The 13,272-nt window shown below is 32.7% G+C and overlaps 4 protein-coding genes across 7 annotated transcripts; 3 read left to right on the forward strand and 1 right to left on the reverse strand.

Moving 5' to 3' along the window:
- Positions 1-165: 165 nt before the first annotated feature.
- On the forward strand, positions 166-4,505 carry LOC123316950 (zinc finger protein 711-like). 4 transcript variants are annotated; one of them, XR_006538119.1, is made up of 9 exons: positions 166-289; positions 352-1,045; positions 1,382-1,579; positions 1,660-1,837; positions 1,965-2,058; positions 2,125-2,304; positions 2,972-3,340; positions 3,484-3,526; positions 4,393-4,505. XR_006538119.1 is itself a non-coding variant. In XM_044903271.1 (8 exons), exons 2-7 carry the CDS (start codon positions 406-408, stop codon positions 3,299-3,301), a joined length of 1,620 nt encoding a protein of 539 aa, XP_044759206.1. In that variant the 5' UTR covers positions 166-289; positions 352-405; the 3' UTR covers positions 3,302-3,340; positions 3,484-4,101. The 4 variants fall into 4 exon arrangements, 1 of the variants encoding a protein (XP_044759206.1); XR_006538117.1 differs by lacking the exon at positions 4,393-4,505 and adding an exon at positions 3,980-4,101; XM_044903271.1 differs by lacking the exon at positions 4,393-4,505 and having other exon boundaries at positions 3,484-4,101.
- Positions 4,506-5,113: 608 nt separating this feature from the next.
- Positions 5,114-7,971, forward strand: LOC123316777. The gene is made up of 5 exons (XM_044902998.1): positions 5,114-5,383; positions 5,444-6,881; positions 7,019-7,197; positions 7,389-7,502; positions 7,790-7,971. The coding sequence occupies exons 2-5, from the start codon at positions 6,753-6,755 to the stop codon at positions 7,956-7,958; spliced, it is 591 nt and encodes a 196-aa protein (XP_044758933.1). The 5' UTR covers positions 5,114-5,383; positions 5,444-6,752; the 3' UTR covers positions 7,959-7,971.
- Positions 7,972-8,485: 514 nt separating this feature from the next.
- On the forward strand, positions 8,486-9,971 carry LOC123317086 (vesicle transport protein SFT2B). The gene is made up of 3 exons (XM_044903452.1): positions 8,486-8,709; positions 8,988-9,275; positions 9,363-9,971. Exons 1-3 carry the CDS (start codon positions 8,641-8,643, stop codon positions 9,492-9,494), a joined length of 489 nt encoding a protein of 162 aa, XP_044759387.1. The 5' UTR covers positions 8,486-8,640; the 3' UTR covers positions 9,495-9,971.
- Positions 9,972-10,260: 289 nt separating this feature from the next.
- On the reverse strand, positions 10,261-13,133 carry LOC123317085. The gene is made up of 5 exons (XM_044903451.1): positions 12,385-13,133; positions 12,021-12,328; positions 11,313-11,686; positions 10,854-11,251; positions 10,261-10,525 (listed from the first exon to the last, which is right to left on the reverse strand). The coding sequence occupies exons 1-4, from the start codon at positions 12,946-12,948 to the stop codon at positions 10,860-10,862; spliced, it is 1,638 nt and encodes a 545-aa protein (XP_044759386.1). The 5' UTR covers positions 12,949-13,133; the 3' UTR covers positions 10,261-10,525; positions 10,854-10,859.
- Between the last annotated feature and the right edge of the window lie 139 nt (positions 13,134-13,272).

A 13,272-nucleotide genomic window follows, 5' to 3' on the forward strand; every position in this document is an offset into this window, starting at 1 on the left:
CTAGGTTCTATTTATTGGTCCTGCATGTATTTTAGTTACATGGTGATCTATCTATTTTTAGTGGAAATTTCCTTTTTGAGAAATTATCAAATTACTTTTTAACAAATGAATGACAGACCGACTGACGATCTTTGGTTTGTCACATGTCACATTCCACTCTGTGATTTGGGTTTGAAGTTTGAAGTTTTTCTACTCTTTTCGGAACAAAAACAAAATCAGAATCAGAGACAATTTTTTTTTAGGTGATATTTGCCTATTTGAGTTTTTCCATTTGCCTATTAAATCTGAGGTAAGTATGAAGCACTTCACAAGGATCGAATTAATTGAACTTAATATTATTGGATATTATAGGTGCCAGAAACAACCCTACTTTGCTCAGAGCAAAATTTCATCAAATGTAACAATATGGATATAACAAACACAATATTGAATTCATGTCCTCTAATAACTGAAGAGAATTTTTCTAATGTAACCAATATGAAGATAGAAATGGAGGAAAGCAATGAAGATTCATATAGGAATGCAACTCGTGCATTAATAAAAAATATAATAATTCCAAATGAATACACAAACTGTAGAAATAATTCTATACCTCGTAGATTAGAGACAAATAAATTAAGAACAACGGAAGCATTAAGAATTTCGAGATCAGATATTGATGTAAGAAATAGTGTAGTATTAAATGAATACTTACCAATTTTGAAGAGCACTAATGTGACTACTCAACTTATAAAGACAATATATAGAGAAAAGACTAGAGAAAAGTCTAAAAAAAAGAAATCAAAATTTGAAACAGCAGGTCCTTCAAGAGTAGACTGTGAATTATTGCATAGAGATTTGCAAAATTCATGGCAACCAATAATTAATTGTCCTGAGCCGCTCCCTACAAATATTCTGGAAAATATAGAGGAAAATATAAATACACAGTGTGAACTACCAAACCTAACAGTTAAAGAGGAAGTCATTGAGACTGCTGAAAATGTTCTGGATCTAAATGAATCAACTCCTCAATTTGAAGTAAATAGAAATATTGAAAAAAGGAGTGGTGAGTTTTATCAGTTATTATCATAGTTAGGACTAATAAAATCTTTCAAGTATTATACCATTGTTTTATTTTTCAGGTTCTCCATTGGAGAAAATTGAAATAAAAAGAGAAAAATTGGATGATGACGATTTCTCAGATAATCAAATATACATCAAAAATGAACTACCAAACCTAACGGTCAAAGAGGAAGTCATTGAAACTGTTATGGATCTAAATGAATCAACTTCTCAATCTGAAGTAAATAGAAATATTGAAAAAAATTACTGTAAGTTTTATCAGTTATTATCTTAGTTAGGAGTAATAAAATCTGTGTTGTACCATTGTTTTATTTTTCAGGTTCTCCATTTGAGAAAATTCAAATAAAAAGAGAAAAATTGGATGATGAAGATTTCTCAGATAATCAAATATACATAAAAAATGAACTACCAAATCTAACAGTTAAAGAGGAAGTGATTGAGACGGTTGAAAATGTTCTTGATCTAAATGAATCAACTCCTAAATTTGAAGTAAATAGTGATATTGGAAGAAGAAGTAGTGAGTTTTCCCAGTTATTATCTTCATTAGTTAGGACTAATGAAGACTTTCAAGTATTATACCATTGTTTCATTTTACAGGCTCCCCATTCAAGGACATTGAAATGAAGAGAGAAAAATTAGATAATGAAGATTTCTTAGATAATCAAATATACGTCAAAAATGAAATACATGAAGTTGTTGATGATTGTTCTTTTCCAAATACTAATGATATCAAAGAAGAGATAGTTACATCTAACAATATGAATAATAATAAAATGTAAGTTATATATATACATTAGATTATTTCGATATAATATTTAAAAAAACTAAAATCATTAGATTCTTATTGATGAAGTTAACATGAACATCAATTGTTCTTTGAATCATGTATTGAATGATTTCAGACATCCTCATTATTGCTTATCATCGCTTAAGATCTGTTGTTTATGTGATGTTTACATTGAAGATATAAAGGATCATGTGGATAAGAAACACAGGGTGAGTTTTGAATTATTGTCATCCTTTAAACATTGTTATGATTAAATCCTATTGTACTATTTGTAGAATGGCATATTTTTTTCCTGTCCCTTCTGTGAATCGGATACAAGATATAGTATCAGAAAATATAGTTATGAATCCAAGAAACACAAAAAACATTGCTCTTGTTATTGCGAGTTTTGTGATCAGAAATTTCCCAACTGGTTGGAGACAAGTGAGCATACAAGTGACGTACACAATAATCAGGTAATTATTTAATCACGGCTTTAATACCTAATATTGAAATGTTTGATGAAAATTATGGTGGGTTGTGAGCATAGGGGCTGAGGAGGTTTTGTTTGATGCTAGAAAACATTTTACCTCTAAAAGGAAGGGTGATGGCTGCTCGGAGCAGTGCCTGCAGAATTTCATAGATGTGGTATTTTTGTTTTAAAGATGTTCATTTGCATATACAAACATCATCCCAACCCTGCATCACACCCCATGCCTATGAATTGGGAGGATTCCAATGGGGGCTACCGTTTTTTTGCTCACCAGTTGGCGCCTTTGTAGAGTGAGGTCCTGAACTAATGCAAGATTTGTTTGTCTACGATGACGGGAACTTGTCATTTCACAGATCCTAATATTGGAGAAATTGAATATATAAATATTTGGTTACTAATCAATATCTTGTTCGTCATGTGTGTAAGTCCATTTCTGACAATGATTTGGCTTCACTTCGTTTATAGCATTAAACACGTAATATCAATAAAAGTATTATAAATATATGGAGACCATAAACTTAATATTAATCATATAGTTGAGTCTATGATTTGGACCTCACGCTACACTAGCACATCTAGCGGCGAATTCACACGCGGTAGCCCTCATTAAATTCAGTTAAAAAAAATGTTATCATCACTTTTTCCTCCAGGTTAACAAGCAATGCACCATGTGTAGTTACGAAGCCCCCTTCTACAGCAACCTACTCGTTCATATACTCTGCTGTCATAACGGACAGACACTAATAGATAACTGTCAGTATTGTGATTTTGCTACCCTGAATCCTGCACTAATGCAGATGCATGTAGCCGCAAAACATCAAATTGTCCAAGAACCTTCAGCACAAACAGATCAACCATTCAGAAGTTATGTGAAAAAAGTGATGGTTAAGTGTCCTATCTGTGACTGCCATTTGAGTAGTAAACGTTACCTGAAGAAACATATGAGTTTCATGCATTCAAAACGAGATGTATCAACTTGATCGATTTTAACATCTACCAAATGGAAAAACCATGTCAAGGTACTTTAAATTCATTAAATTTAAATTACTATGATTTTATACCATAGATAAAGAGCGTGAACTGAGCAATACTTTGAAAAATTTCGCCAGTCCTTGCTCTATATACCTATGGACCTAGAAAATTTATATTTCCAACTTTTCAGCAAAACATATTGACAATGTTGGGTCAAATACCTCTTGGTTAAGGTAAATATAATTTTCCAGTCCAATTACGTTGAAATGTAATTCATTGTGTAATTATTTGTGTTCTGTGATGTAATTGAAGGTTGGGTAATCCTGCAGAATCTACAAGTGGCAGTGTCTCAGAATGCGCACGCGGCGACAATGTCATTTATGAGTTATTGTTGCCAAAATGTGCACACACTGTATCTGCGTAAATGATTGGAATAAATTGAATTTCATTTCATAGTGGATCTTAAGCTCATCTAGATAAGAACTAAGCATCGGAAACATACATTATTAAATTTCACTTTGGCAAAAAATATGGATACATTCTCCAACTTTTCCAATCTGGCAACATAGCTGCGAATTCTACGTAACTCAAGGACATCCCAAGGTCACCTGTAGATTCTGCCAATTTACCGAAAGTTTAATTGGTTGAGGGAAATCACATACACCTTGCAATATTTTTTTTTTTAGATAAGAATATTATACGATTCGCAAATAATCATCTCCAAAGATTAAAGTTCAGTCAGAGTATTATAATTCAATTTTATGAATAGAAAAAATAATATTATATGAATAAATAAATTTGTATTGAATTGTTCTTGGCTGATAGAATATCACAGACTTGATGAAGTTTTTGTGCAGGCTCTTTATAAATGATTGTTATATCTTTGCTGGTCCTTACTAATCATTTCGAACTTAATATCATAGAATTTCAAAATTGACGGACACTAAGATATTAGATATGGATTGAATTTATTCTGGGAGGATTCTGCATTTCCTGAAACTTTTTAGGGTTTTCACTGCGAATCTTTGGAATAAAATCAATTTAAAAAATTTACGCAGGAGCAAATCGTTTATTTCAATTTTTTTTTATTTTGTTCCAGAGATTGGGAGTGAAAAGCCTAAAAAGTTTCAGGAAACTGAGATATTACTATCATTTATAAAGCCCAGTATTATATTGTATTTATTATAACAGAATAAAAACAATTCGACTAAAGTCTTTGCAGTTTTGTTTTTTACCAAATTATTGATTTTAATAGGCCGGAAATTCCTCATTCCGTTCCCCCATATTCCATATTTTCAACTGACATTTTTTGAGACCTTGTTGAGGTACAATCTCAAACCGAGCTTTTGCTGAAGATATCTACCTCTGTTGTGGGCGAAATGTACCTTAAAGGCTGTAGCAGGGTACAACTCTAGTTATTTTAGTTGTACTCTGGCTAAAGAGCTCTAATATTTATCATCAAGCGAAGATCTGTCCGTGAAAATTTTCTGCCAAACAGGAAATGTAGTGTTTTGAAAAGTGAAAAGTTTAATATATTCCCTATACCTATAAGATGGTTTTTAACGTTTTGACAACGAACGCAGAAAATAGTTTGCATATATGCGATCCCCCTCTTTAGATACGCCACTGCACTCAAACAATTCCTTTGGTTGAAGTTTGAGATGAAATTAAAAAAAGAATTCACTGGGTAAATTTGACTGAAAATGCAATGAAAGATCGTGAAACCCGATATTTTTGCGTGAAAAATAAGCGGTGTAACCGAGGGTCTTCATCATTCATCAGCATTAACTAGAAAAAAAATACATTAAAGATAATGCTCTATGCATTTTATTTGTCATAGTGACAGCTGTGAAATTTTTTGGTTATAATTCACACAAAAATATTTATTGGCAACTTCCAAATATTTAGATAAACAATATCTGCGAAGATGTTCCAAGTTCCTTGTGATGTTATATATTCGAAGGTTTTTTCAGAGCTCTAATTTGTTTGTGTTGTGCAGTATATTACTTGCTGTAGGATTTTTATTCCAGTGCAAAGTCCTGTATCAGGCTTATCAGAAACGTTTGCGTTTCAACGAATATAACGAAATGGTACTGCGTATATTGATCGTTACGGCGCAATTTCCTAGTATCTAATATTAATTTTTTCAGATTGACGAAATGACACATAGTTTACAGGCAATGGAGAGTGCTATCAACCGAACTGACGATATGATGAGAATTCTGAAGAGGACAGTAAGAATTAAGTCGAGGAAGACGTTGCGAATTACTACGCAAACATACAAATCACAAAACGCCCAGCTCTAGTTAAATTGGTAAATTTTGAGCGGTGAAAATTTTTGCACAAGTAACCTTGGCTTCAGCCCTTCAGTAGATAGAACAAAAGATGAGAAATAAATGAAGTTGTTGCCACAATTTGTTATTACCTTAGAGTAATGTGTTTCTTTCCATTGAATATTTTGTGATCGATAGTGTAGGCTGTTCTTATTAGGAAATTAAAAACTTATATTTTTATATTTTCATTTAAACATGGAATTCATAGTGCGTTTTCATACGTTTATAATTGAAATGTAATTCAGTTGTTAAAGATTCAGTTACTCCAGTTCAACGATTGATTTCATAAGTTTGCTCAACCATCTATACTTTATATTAGTGTCAGATCATTATAGCTTATGAATATCATATATCATTTCTATTGGCAAAAAACAAATTTCATAACATGCGAAAGGTAATGTTCCTTAATAATGAGACAAAACTCGAAATCAACCATGTATTGTTGAAATTACAATAATAAATATATATTTATCTACAAATTAATAATACCTTACATTAACCAATGTAAATCAAATTCACAATAAAATATATACATCCATTTGTTTGTCGTTTGTTCATGATTATCACATCATTATCTTGAACGAAAGCACAAATTTGAGACTTTTTCGAATATACAAGAAAGTATAACAGCAGAATTATCTTCTGCCGAAGTAGGATGTGATTTCATCAAATTTCGTAAAAGGAAGGTAAATTAAGAAAGGCACAGAGGAATCGAAAGTGCTTGTAAAATGGTTCATTGACGAAGTACTTTAATTGTTAAGGTATTAATTTTTAGGCCGGATGAGACGGTGCGGACATCAAACTAAAAGTTAAACAATTTTGTGAATAAATTATTTTATGTTTTTGGTATATATTTCAATATTGAGAAAAAATTTAAGATGCCCATAGCTCCGAAATCATCCGTCGAATTTTTTGTCACTGCGCCCATCCCAATAGTTTGAGGTTTTATAAGTAATAGATACACAATTAACACAATGGAATTTGTGATGTTTGAACACTAATTAACATGTCAGAATTTGGTGACCCCGTTAATATTCCATCAGCATGCGGTAAACGGTAAAACGCTGGTTTTTTTAACGTTAGATGTCCGGCAATTGCGGTTAACATACATGCATAGTTTCTAGCGATGATGAGAATCGCTTCTTCTAGATTTTTTCTGTTAGGGTTTTTTTTTCTCAAGTGTAAGGCAATAGACGATGCGGATTTCAAAGTCGATAACTGGAAGTTCCACTTCATACCTGGCACTGGCATGGGGGTAAGACATGTATATTTGGATTCTAATTACTATACGCTATATCTTTAAAATAAAAAATATTGCCTGTTTCGTATGGTAGTTTTTTTTTAATAATTTATTCATTTAGAGTTGAGTTACTAAACCCAAATTATTTGCAGTTATTCATGGCTCTAGCGTTGCCTTTAGGGGGCCCCTACAAAAATGCTTATCTGGCCTACAATTTCGAAGCAAATTACCTGGTACCTGGAAATGAGACGTCTTTCGAATATCCACCTCTGTTAGGGAGAAATATCGACAGAACATTGATTTATAAAGCTTTGGAGACCAAACTACGATCGTAAGTAAATTCAAAGTTTTCCAGCAGACCTCAAAATATCGTTTGTCGTATCGTACTCGATTTTCGTACCAATAAGAGACCCTCCTGTAGGATGGGTATATTTTTCATAAGCTTCTTTTTTTCAAATTAAAACTGAAAATTTCAGGGAAGGGCTATATCTTTCCTTTTCAATTAAGATTGATTTTTTTTAGAATTGGATACATGGGAAAACCATGTCTACTGAGAATAATATGTGAACTGGCTTCTTCACATACCATTCTTCACGCAAATGGCATTCTAGGTGATATATTACATGTTGTATTCACGTAAGTGGCTCTTCTGATCTTTAGAATAAAAAACTAACATTTATAAAGCGTCTTTTTCTATATAAATATGAGGTGTTGATAGGGGAGTGACATAAAATTTGTATTTTTGGTGGGGTCTTTCATCATCCTGAATTATTGAAATCAATGGGAGGAAAAAAGTGATAATCATAAAATATATCTTATAACAAGTAGTATACAGAATATTTGCCTAAGATTTCTTTTATGTTGAAGGGTATATGAATCCTAATGTCTCAGGGAATTCTCTATAGCTTCATATTTTGTTGCAGTCCGTCTTCGTCGAAAAATCCTGATTTGGAAGAAGATTACGAAAAGGCCGAAGAAGTTGGCAGACAAGTGGGAAATTGTTCGAAATTTTCGAAAAAATGCAGGACAAGTTTTCTAGATATTGTGACTTGGCTCGGCAACTCCATTCAAAAAGATGGAAATGAACAATAAAATATGAACTGATTTATTGCTGTTGTCTATGATATTTATTTATTTCATGATTATAATTATATTTTAAATAATCGAATGGTGTTTCAATTAAATAATTTCTATTCTTGACGAGTAAAGAATCATCGTATGGAGAAAAAATGGAGATGATTCAGTGAGAGATAATTTAAGGGAAAAGTTATGAATAATAGCGCAATATTTTAGAGCTTCAATAACTATACTCATTTGTATAGGGAAATATTGAATATTTATATAAATATAATGCACTCATTTGGGCATTATATAGAGTCTTTATAAGTCATTGTAACAGCGCGAGGGGCGGTCCTCAAAATATTTTCAGTTTTTAGATATCAATAATTTTCACGATTTTGGGAATAGAAGATTCTAAACTTGCTTGAAAATTATTAGGTTTCAGTATCTGGTGGTGAAGGGGCACCAAGAATACGCAGGGACGTGCCTACCCTACCTTTCTACGCCCATGGAAAGTGGCCCTTTTTAATAAACCATAGAATAAAAAATTTTTGATTTGACAGTTAACTTTAACCTCAATGATGAATAACTGGAGGAAACAAAAATAATATACATATTACAGCTAATTTATTTACATTTTCTTTGCAAGGAATAAGAACAGACCTTTCAAATAGTAAAATCTGAAGTCGACATTCTGAATTGAAAGGATAATAAAATGGATAAGCTCAAAAGAGTATTAAGTGGAAATGATTCTCCTGATGAAGAGAGTGGGATTATGGATCAGGTTTTGTACACATATTGCTCTATATTAAATTATTTCTCGCCCAACTAATTGATAAAAAAGAATTGAACTCACTCTTTTGATTGAATTAGAGTTTATAACTAGTTTCATACATCACAATTTTAAAATCTTTCAACTACATTGTATTCCGAGTTGATTCAAGTTATTGCGATGTAAAGGAAAAAGTCAACTTGTTATTATAGTTTAATAACTGTTCCAAGAAGTAGGAACATATTTCACCTTTTTGTTGTTTCTGTTTAGTCCATTTTTTCCCATTTCAGTTCAGTGATGCTACTACATTCAGTTGGTCCACCAGAATAAAAGGATTCATAGCTTGTTTTGTTGTTGGAATTGCCTTTTCAATACTAGGTTCATTCGCACTATTTTTCCATGGAGGAATGAGACTTTTTGCAGCATTTTATACATTAGGAAATATAACATCACTTTTCAGTACTTTATTTTTGATGGGACCTTTCAACCAGCTTAAAAAAATGTTTGCAGCTACCAGAGCTGTAGCAACTTGCATAGTGATTACGTCATTTATATTGACACTCTTCGCTGCTTTTGTGGTAAGTTCAATTAATCTAGATATAATCTAGCAATATCGCGACTTTCTTTTAAATATTAAGATGTGTTAAAACTTGATACAATTTCAGCTGAAATATCCTGTTCTCGCCTTGTTACTTATAATTGTTCAGTCTTTGGCAATGACCTGGTATTCTCTATCATACATTCCCTATGCCAGAGATGCAGTGAAGAAGACCTTGTCAACTTGCATAGATGTCTGAGCACATACTGGTACTTTTATGAAACATACCTGCACAACACTTCAACTTCGTCAACGACGAATAGAAAATTTCAAACTTTCCATATAACTGATGAAACATACTTTTTCATCAGTTACCTTGAGAATATTAATACTATTTTTTATAAAATGAACCCAAAATCTATCAGATGATTTTATATTCCTATTTTTAATATACTTGATATTTTTCTTGAATGAGAACTAATACTGATCGATCAGACAATAAATAAGTGCTCCTTAGCTACAAATGGTCCAAATAATCTATTTTGTGATGTATATCGAAGTATGTTGAGCGTTGTATATAGATCTATAAAATATATTTTTAATATGAGAATATGTATGTGTATTGATGTTCTTTATGTAATACAGCGTATTACTTGTATTTATACCGAAACCATTGTTAGAAAGTTTAACTGTCTCGAAATATTATTTGATTTTGAATAAAGAGCTATTATTCTTATTGTTTTCTATATTTTTGGTGTTTATGTGGAACAAATTTCAACAAATGTAAAATTTGTCAGTTTCAACAAAAATTGGGTGGAGCTTCATAGTAATTTCAATGAAAATATACAATCAATTTCCAAAAACTTGGTTTTTTACGAAGTTTCAGTCACTTTTCTTTTGTTTGTTGTTGTTTCTGAGAAATTCCTCTCAAATATTAATATTGAAAGATGTGATATACAAATAAGAAATTCCAAAAAGAATGTTGCTGAAATCTGAAAATTAACCCAATTGGTGTAAAAAAAGCCTTTTTTAAAATAAAAATATATTTACTGTTTGATTCTAAAATATCTTCATTTAAATACATGTGAGGTTTTCCTTACTCTAAGTGATCAAACGTTTTCTGTTACATAGGTAAAAGACGTGTACAATATTACTTTGATACACCAAAATGTCTATACAACAATCATGCTTCACACTGAATTTCACTGCCACAATTGAATCTTACAACTTACAAGCTTATTCTGTACAATCATCCAGTTCAGAAGTAACTTGTACCTCCCCTGGAATTATCTGCAAAAATAATCAATTAATCCCTCCCTTGTTAAAAATAAGTGAAGAATGTTAATTCCTTAAAGTATGATTTAGCAAAAAAAGAATCTTTATTTCGTGGCCGGCGAGATGCAGCAATTTTGTTGGATAAAGCAATTACTGAATCATCTAAACGCGCTCATTTTCCCCACTTTATCTGAAAAACCCTAAATATACTTATCAACATAAGGTAATCAGGTTTTCCTCACGAGAAAACACAAATTAATCACTATCCTTAACTCTTGACGATCAGTTTTTTTAATAAATATCGATAGCGATAGAAAAAAAATCCAAAAAAATTTAAACTCACCCTGAACTATAAATGCCGGAACAAATCATTGGCCTGGAACCTAACGATAGGCTTCGACTGCTTTAATTCTGTGAGCACCGTCCTTTGTCTCTTAGGCGAGGTAATTTCCAACAGCGGAGTTGCAACGGCCACCGCAACTGGAGTATTGGGAAGGGGCACCAGTGGCGGAACAGGCAAGACTCCACATTCCACTCTGGCATCTAGCTGAATCACATACATCTCAATCTCCCTCAGAAGATTCTCATTGTTGCAGCGTTGCAAGACATCGTTCAACTTATTGAGGATCGACTGTTTGCGGTCCTCCAACATGTTTTGGATATGTTGATGATGGTCAGCTAGCTCTTGCATATCTGCGTCATCTTCGGGATGAAGGCCTTCATAAATAATGAGCTCGTCATCTGAAAATTAGTACAAATTAGAAGAAGTTACATTCAATGAGTAAAAAACTCTGTTCCCTACCTGAATGCCCGGAATGATGCTGAGTCTGCAACTGTTCGTGTTGCAGTTGTTCATGCTGAAGGTGTTCATGTTGAAGCTGCTCATGCTGTTGCAGCTGGTCGTGTTGAAGATGCTCATGCTGCAGTTGCTCATGTTGCAATTGTTCATGTTGGAGTTGCTCCGTTTGAAGATGTTCATGTGTCAGTTGTTCGTGCTGTAATTGATCGTGGTACTGTTCGTTCAACTGATCAGATTTCAGTTGTTCCTGCAGCTGATCCTGCTGCAACTGTTCCTGTTGCAATATTTCTTCTTCACCCTTCAAAGGTTGGCATAACAGATGAACGTGTTTGCACATGTTGCCTTTCTTTGTGGAATCAGAACAAGTACATGAGTACCTTGAACAATTATTACCTATTGATAACAGGAATCAGCATTCGAAAAATAAATATGAGGAAATAAAGAAAAATCATAAAACGTTGTTATATTTTCTAAATACATAAATTCATACCTCATTTCCTTTATTCATCATACATACACTTGGAAATTATTTTTTACAGGGTGAGCCAAAAATGGAATAATTTCTAATTCAATCAGAATTAGTATAAATTGACAAACAACAAAATTCTGATATTTCAAGCAGACAAAACAGCTGATTTAGGCTCACCCTGTAAATGAGAGCGTAAGGTGTGGGCAATGTTTCATCAACCATCAAAAATGACCCATACATACCTGTGAATACAAACATTACATTCTGAACAGTTAAGTTCGCATTGGCACTCAGCATCGTTTACTGTGATGCAGTAAACCTCTCCACTTTTACAAGATGGGAACAACCAGCCTTGATTAGTCTTCACAACAAGGTCCCTTTGAAGAGACAAACTTGTTTTATGGCGTAAACGAATACTTTTCAGTTTGCTATTGGTCTTCATTTCCCGTTTTTCTTGTTTGGATACTGCTAGTGGTGGTAGATCCTCATTATGGCCTACATGAGTTCCGAACAACATAACTTTCACACCTCCATTTTTAGATTTCATAGCCTGAAAAATATTAATATCTAAAATATTTTCCAATACTAGAAGTACTTAAATTATACCTTAATAGTTGCTGGGCAGTAACCATCAATCTTGCAACTCCCTTGGGTTTTCAATCTCCTTATATTCTTTCCTCTAGGTTGATAATAGCCTGATCGGTGACATCTATAAATCATGGTACTCTCATATTTAGCTGTACTTGCTTCGTGTCTCTTAATGAAAAGACTCTTGTTTTCATTCTCATACAGCTTCTTCCATTCAAGAAAAGCATCAAAATCTTTAAAGTCTTTATGCTCTGGAAGTATTATAATTTCATGTTCTTCTCGGAAATGATGAAATAACCCCCTTCTATCCCAATCTGAGTATTCGCAAATTGGACACTTTTTTTTAATTTTCGCTTTATTGTATTCGACAACTTGATCAGGGGGTAGGTGTGATTTCCTATGGCTCTTGAAGTTTCTCATATAACTGAAATTTTTGCCGCATTCTTCACAAGTAAAAGGATAATCTTTCTTTTCCTGATATGGGGGTGGAATGTCTGGATGGAATTTTTTTATGTGTCTCCTCAGATTGCTGACTCCACTGTATTCTCTTTTACATTCATGGCAGTACGTATCATGCTCCATTTCTAATAGCTTCTAAATGCTAATTCTAGTCTTCAAAACTACAAACATTTGGTTGAGTACATTAAATTAGAATACTCTTGAGGGGCGCAGCGATGGCACTGCTGGCAGATAAAGCGAAGAATGCGTTTATTTCTATTCAAATAATTTAATACCAATTAAACTTTTACACTAAAATAAAATATCACAATTTAACATAGACATAATAATATTATTTTAAGTCTATGCAATTTAACAAATATTTATTATTAATGGAATTAGCCTACAACTGTCAATTCACAACTGAACAATTTTTTTCTTTGATTGACATTGACATTTGTCAAATAT

This window comes from Coccinella septempunctata, chromosome 7 (assembly GCF_907165205.1).
Source record: "Coccinella septempunctata chromosome 7, icCocSept1.1, whole genome shotgun sequence".
Classification (NCBI taxonomy): Eukaryota; Metazoa; Arthropoda; class Insecta; order Coleoptera; family Coccinellidae; genus Coccinella; species Coccinella septempunctata.

Coding starts and splice junctions, on each gene's coding strand:
- LOC123316777 (XM_044902998.1), top strand. CDS start 6,753: ATGATGAGAATCGCTTCTTCTAGATTTTTTCTGTTAGGGTTTTTTTTT. Junction 6,882..7,018: donor TACCTGGCACTGGCATGGGG/GTAAGACATGTA, acceptor AATTATTTGCAG/TTATTCATGGCTCTAGCGTT. Junction 7,198..7,388: donor TTGGAGACCAAACTACGATC/GTAAGTAAATTC, acceptor GATTTTTTTTAG/AATTGGATACATGGGAAAAC.
- LOC123316950 (XM_044903271.1), top strand. CDS start 406: ATGGATATAACAAACACAATATTGAATTCATGTCCTCTAATAACTGAA. Junction 1,046..1,381: donor AAATATTGAAAAAAGGAGTG/GTGAGTTTTATC, acceptor TTTATTTTTCAG/GTTCTCCATTTGAGAAAATT. Junction 1,838..1,964: donor AATATGAATAATAATAAAAT/GTAAGTTATATA, acceptor GAATGATTTCAG/ACATCCTCATTATTGCTTAT.
- LOC123317086 (XM_044903452.1), top strand. CDS start 8,641: ATGGATAAGCTCAAAAGAGTATTAAGTGGAAATGATTCTCCTGATGAA. Junction 8,710..8,987: donor AGAGTGGGATTATGGATCAG/GTTTTGTACACA, acceptor TTCCCATTTCAG/TTCAGTGATGCTACTACATT. Junction 9,276..9,362: donor CACTCTTCGCTGCTTTTGTG/GTAAGTTCAATT, acceptor ATACAATTTCAG/CTGAAATATCCTGTTCTCGC.
- LOC123317085 (XM_044903451.1), bottom strand. CDS start 12,948: ATGGAGCATGATACGTACTGCCATGAATGTAAAAGAGAATACAGTGGA. Junction 12,329..12,384: donor ACTGCCCAGCAACTATTAAG/GTATAATTTAAG, acceptor AATATTTTTCAG/GCTATGAAATCTAAAAATGG. Junction 11,687..12,020: donor TGTAATGTTTGTATTCACAG/GTATGTATGGGT, acceptor TAATTGTTCAAG/GTACTCATGTACTTGTTCTG.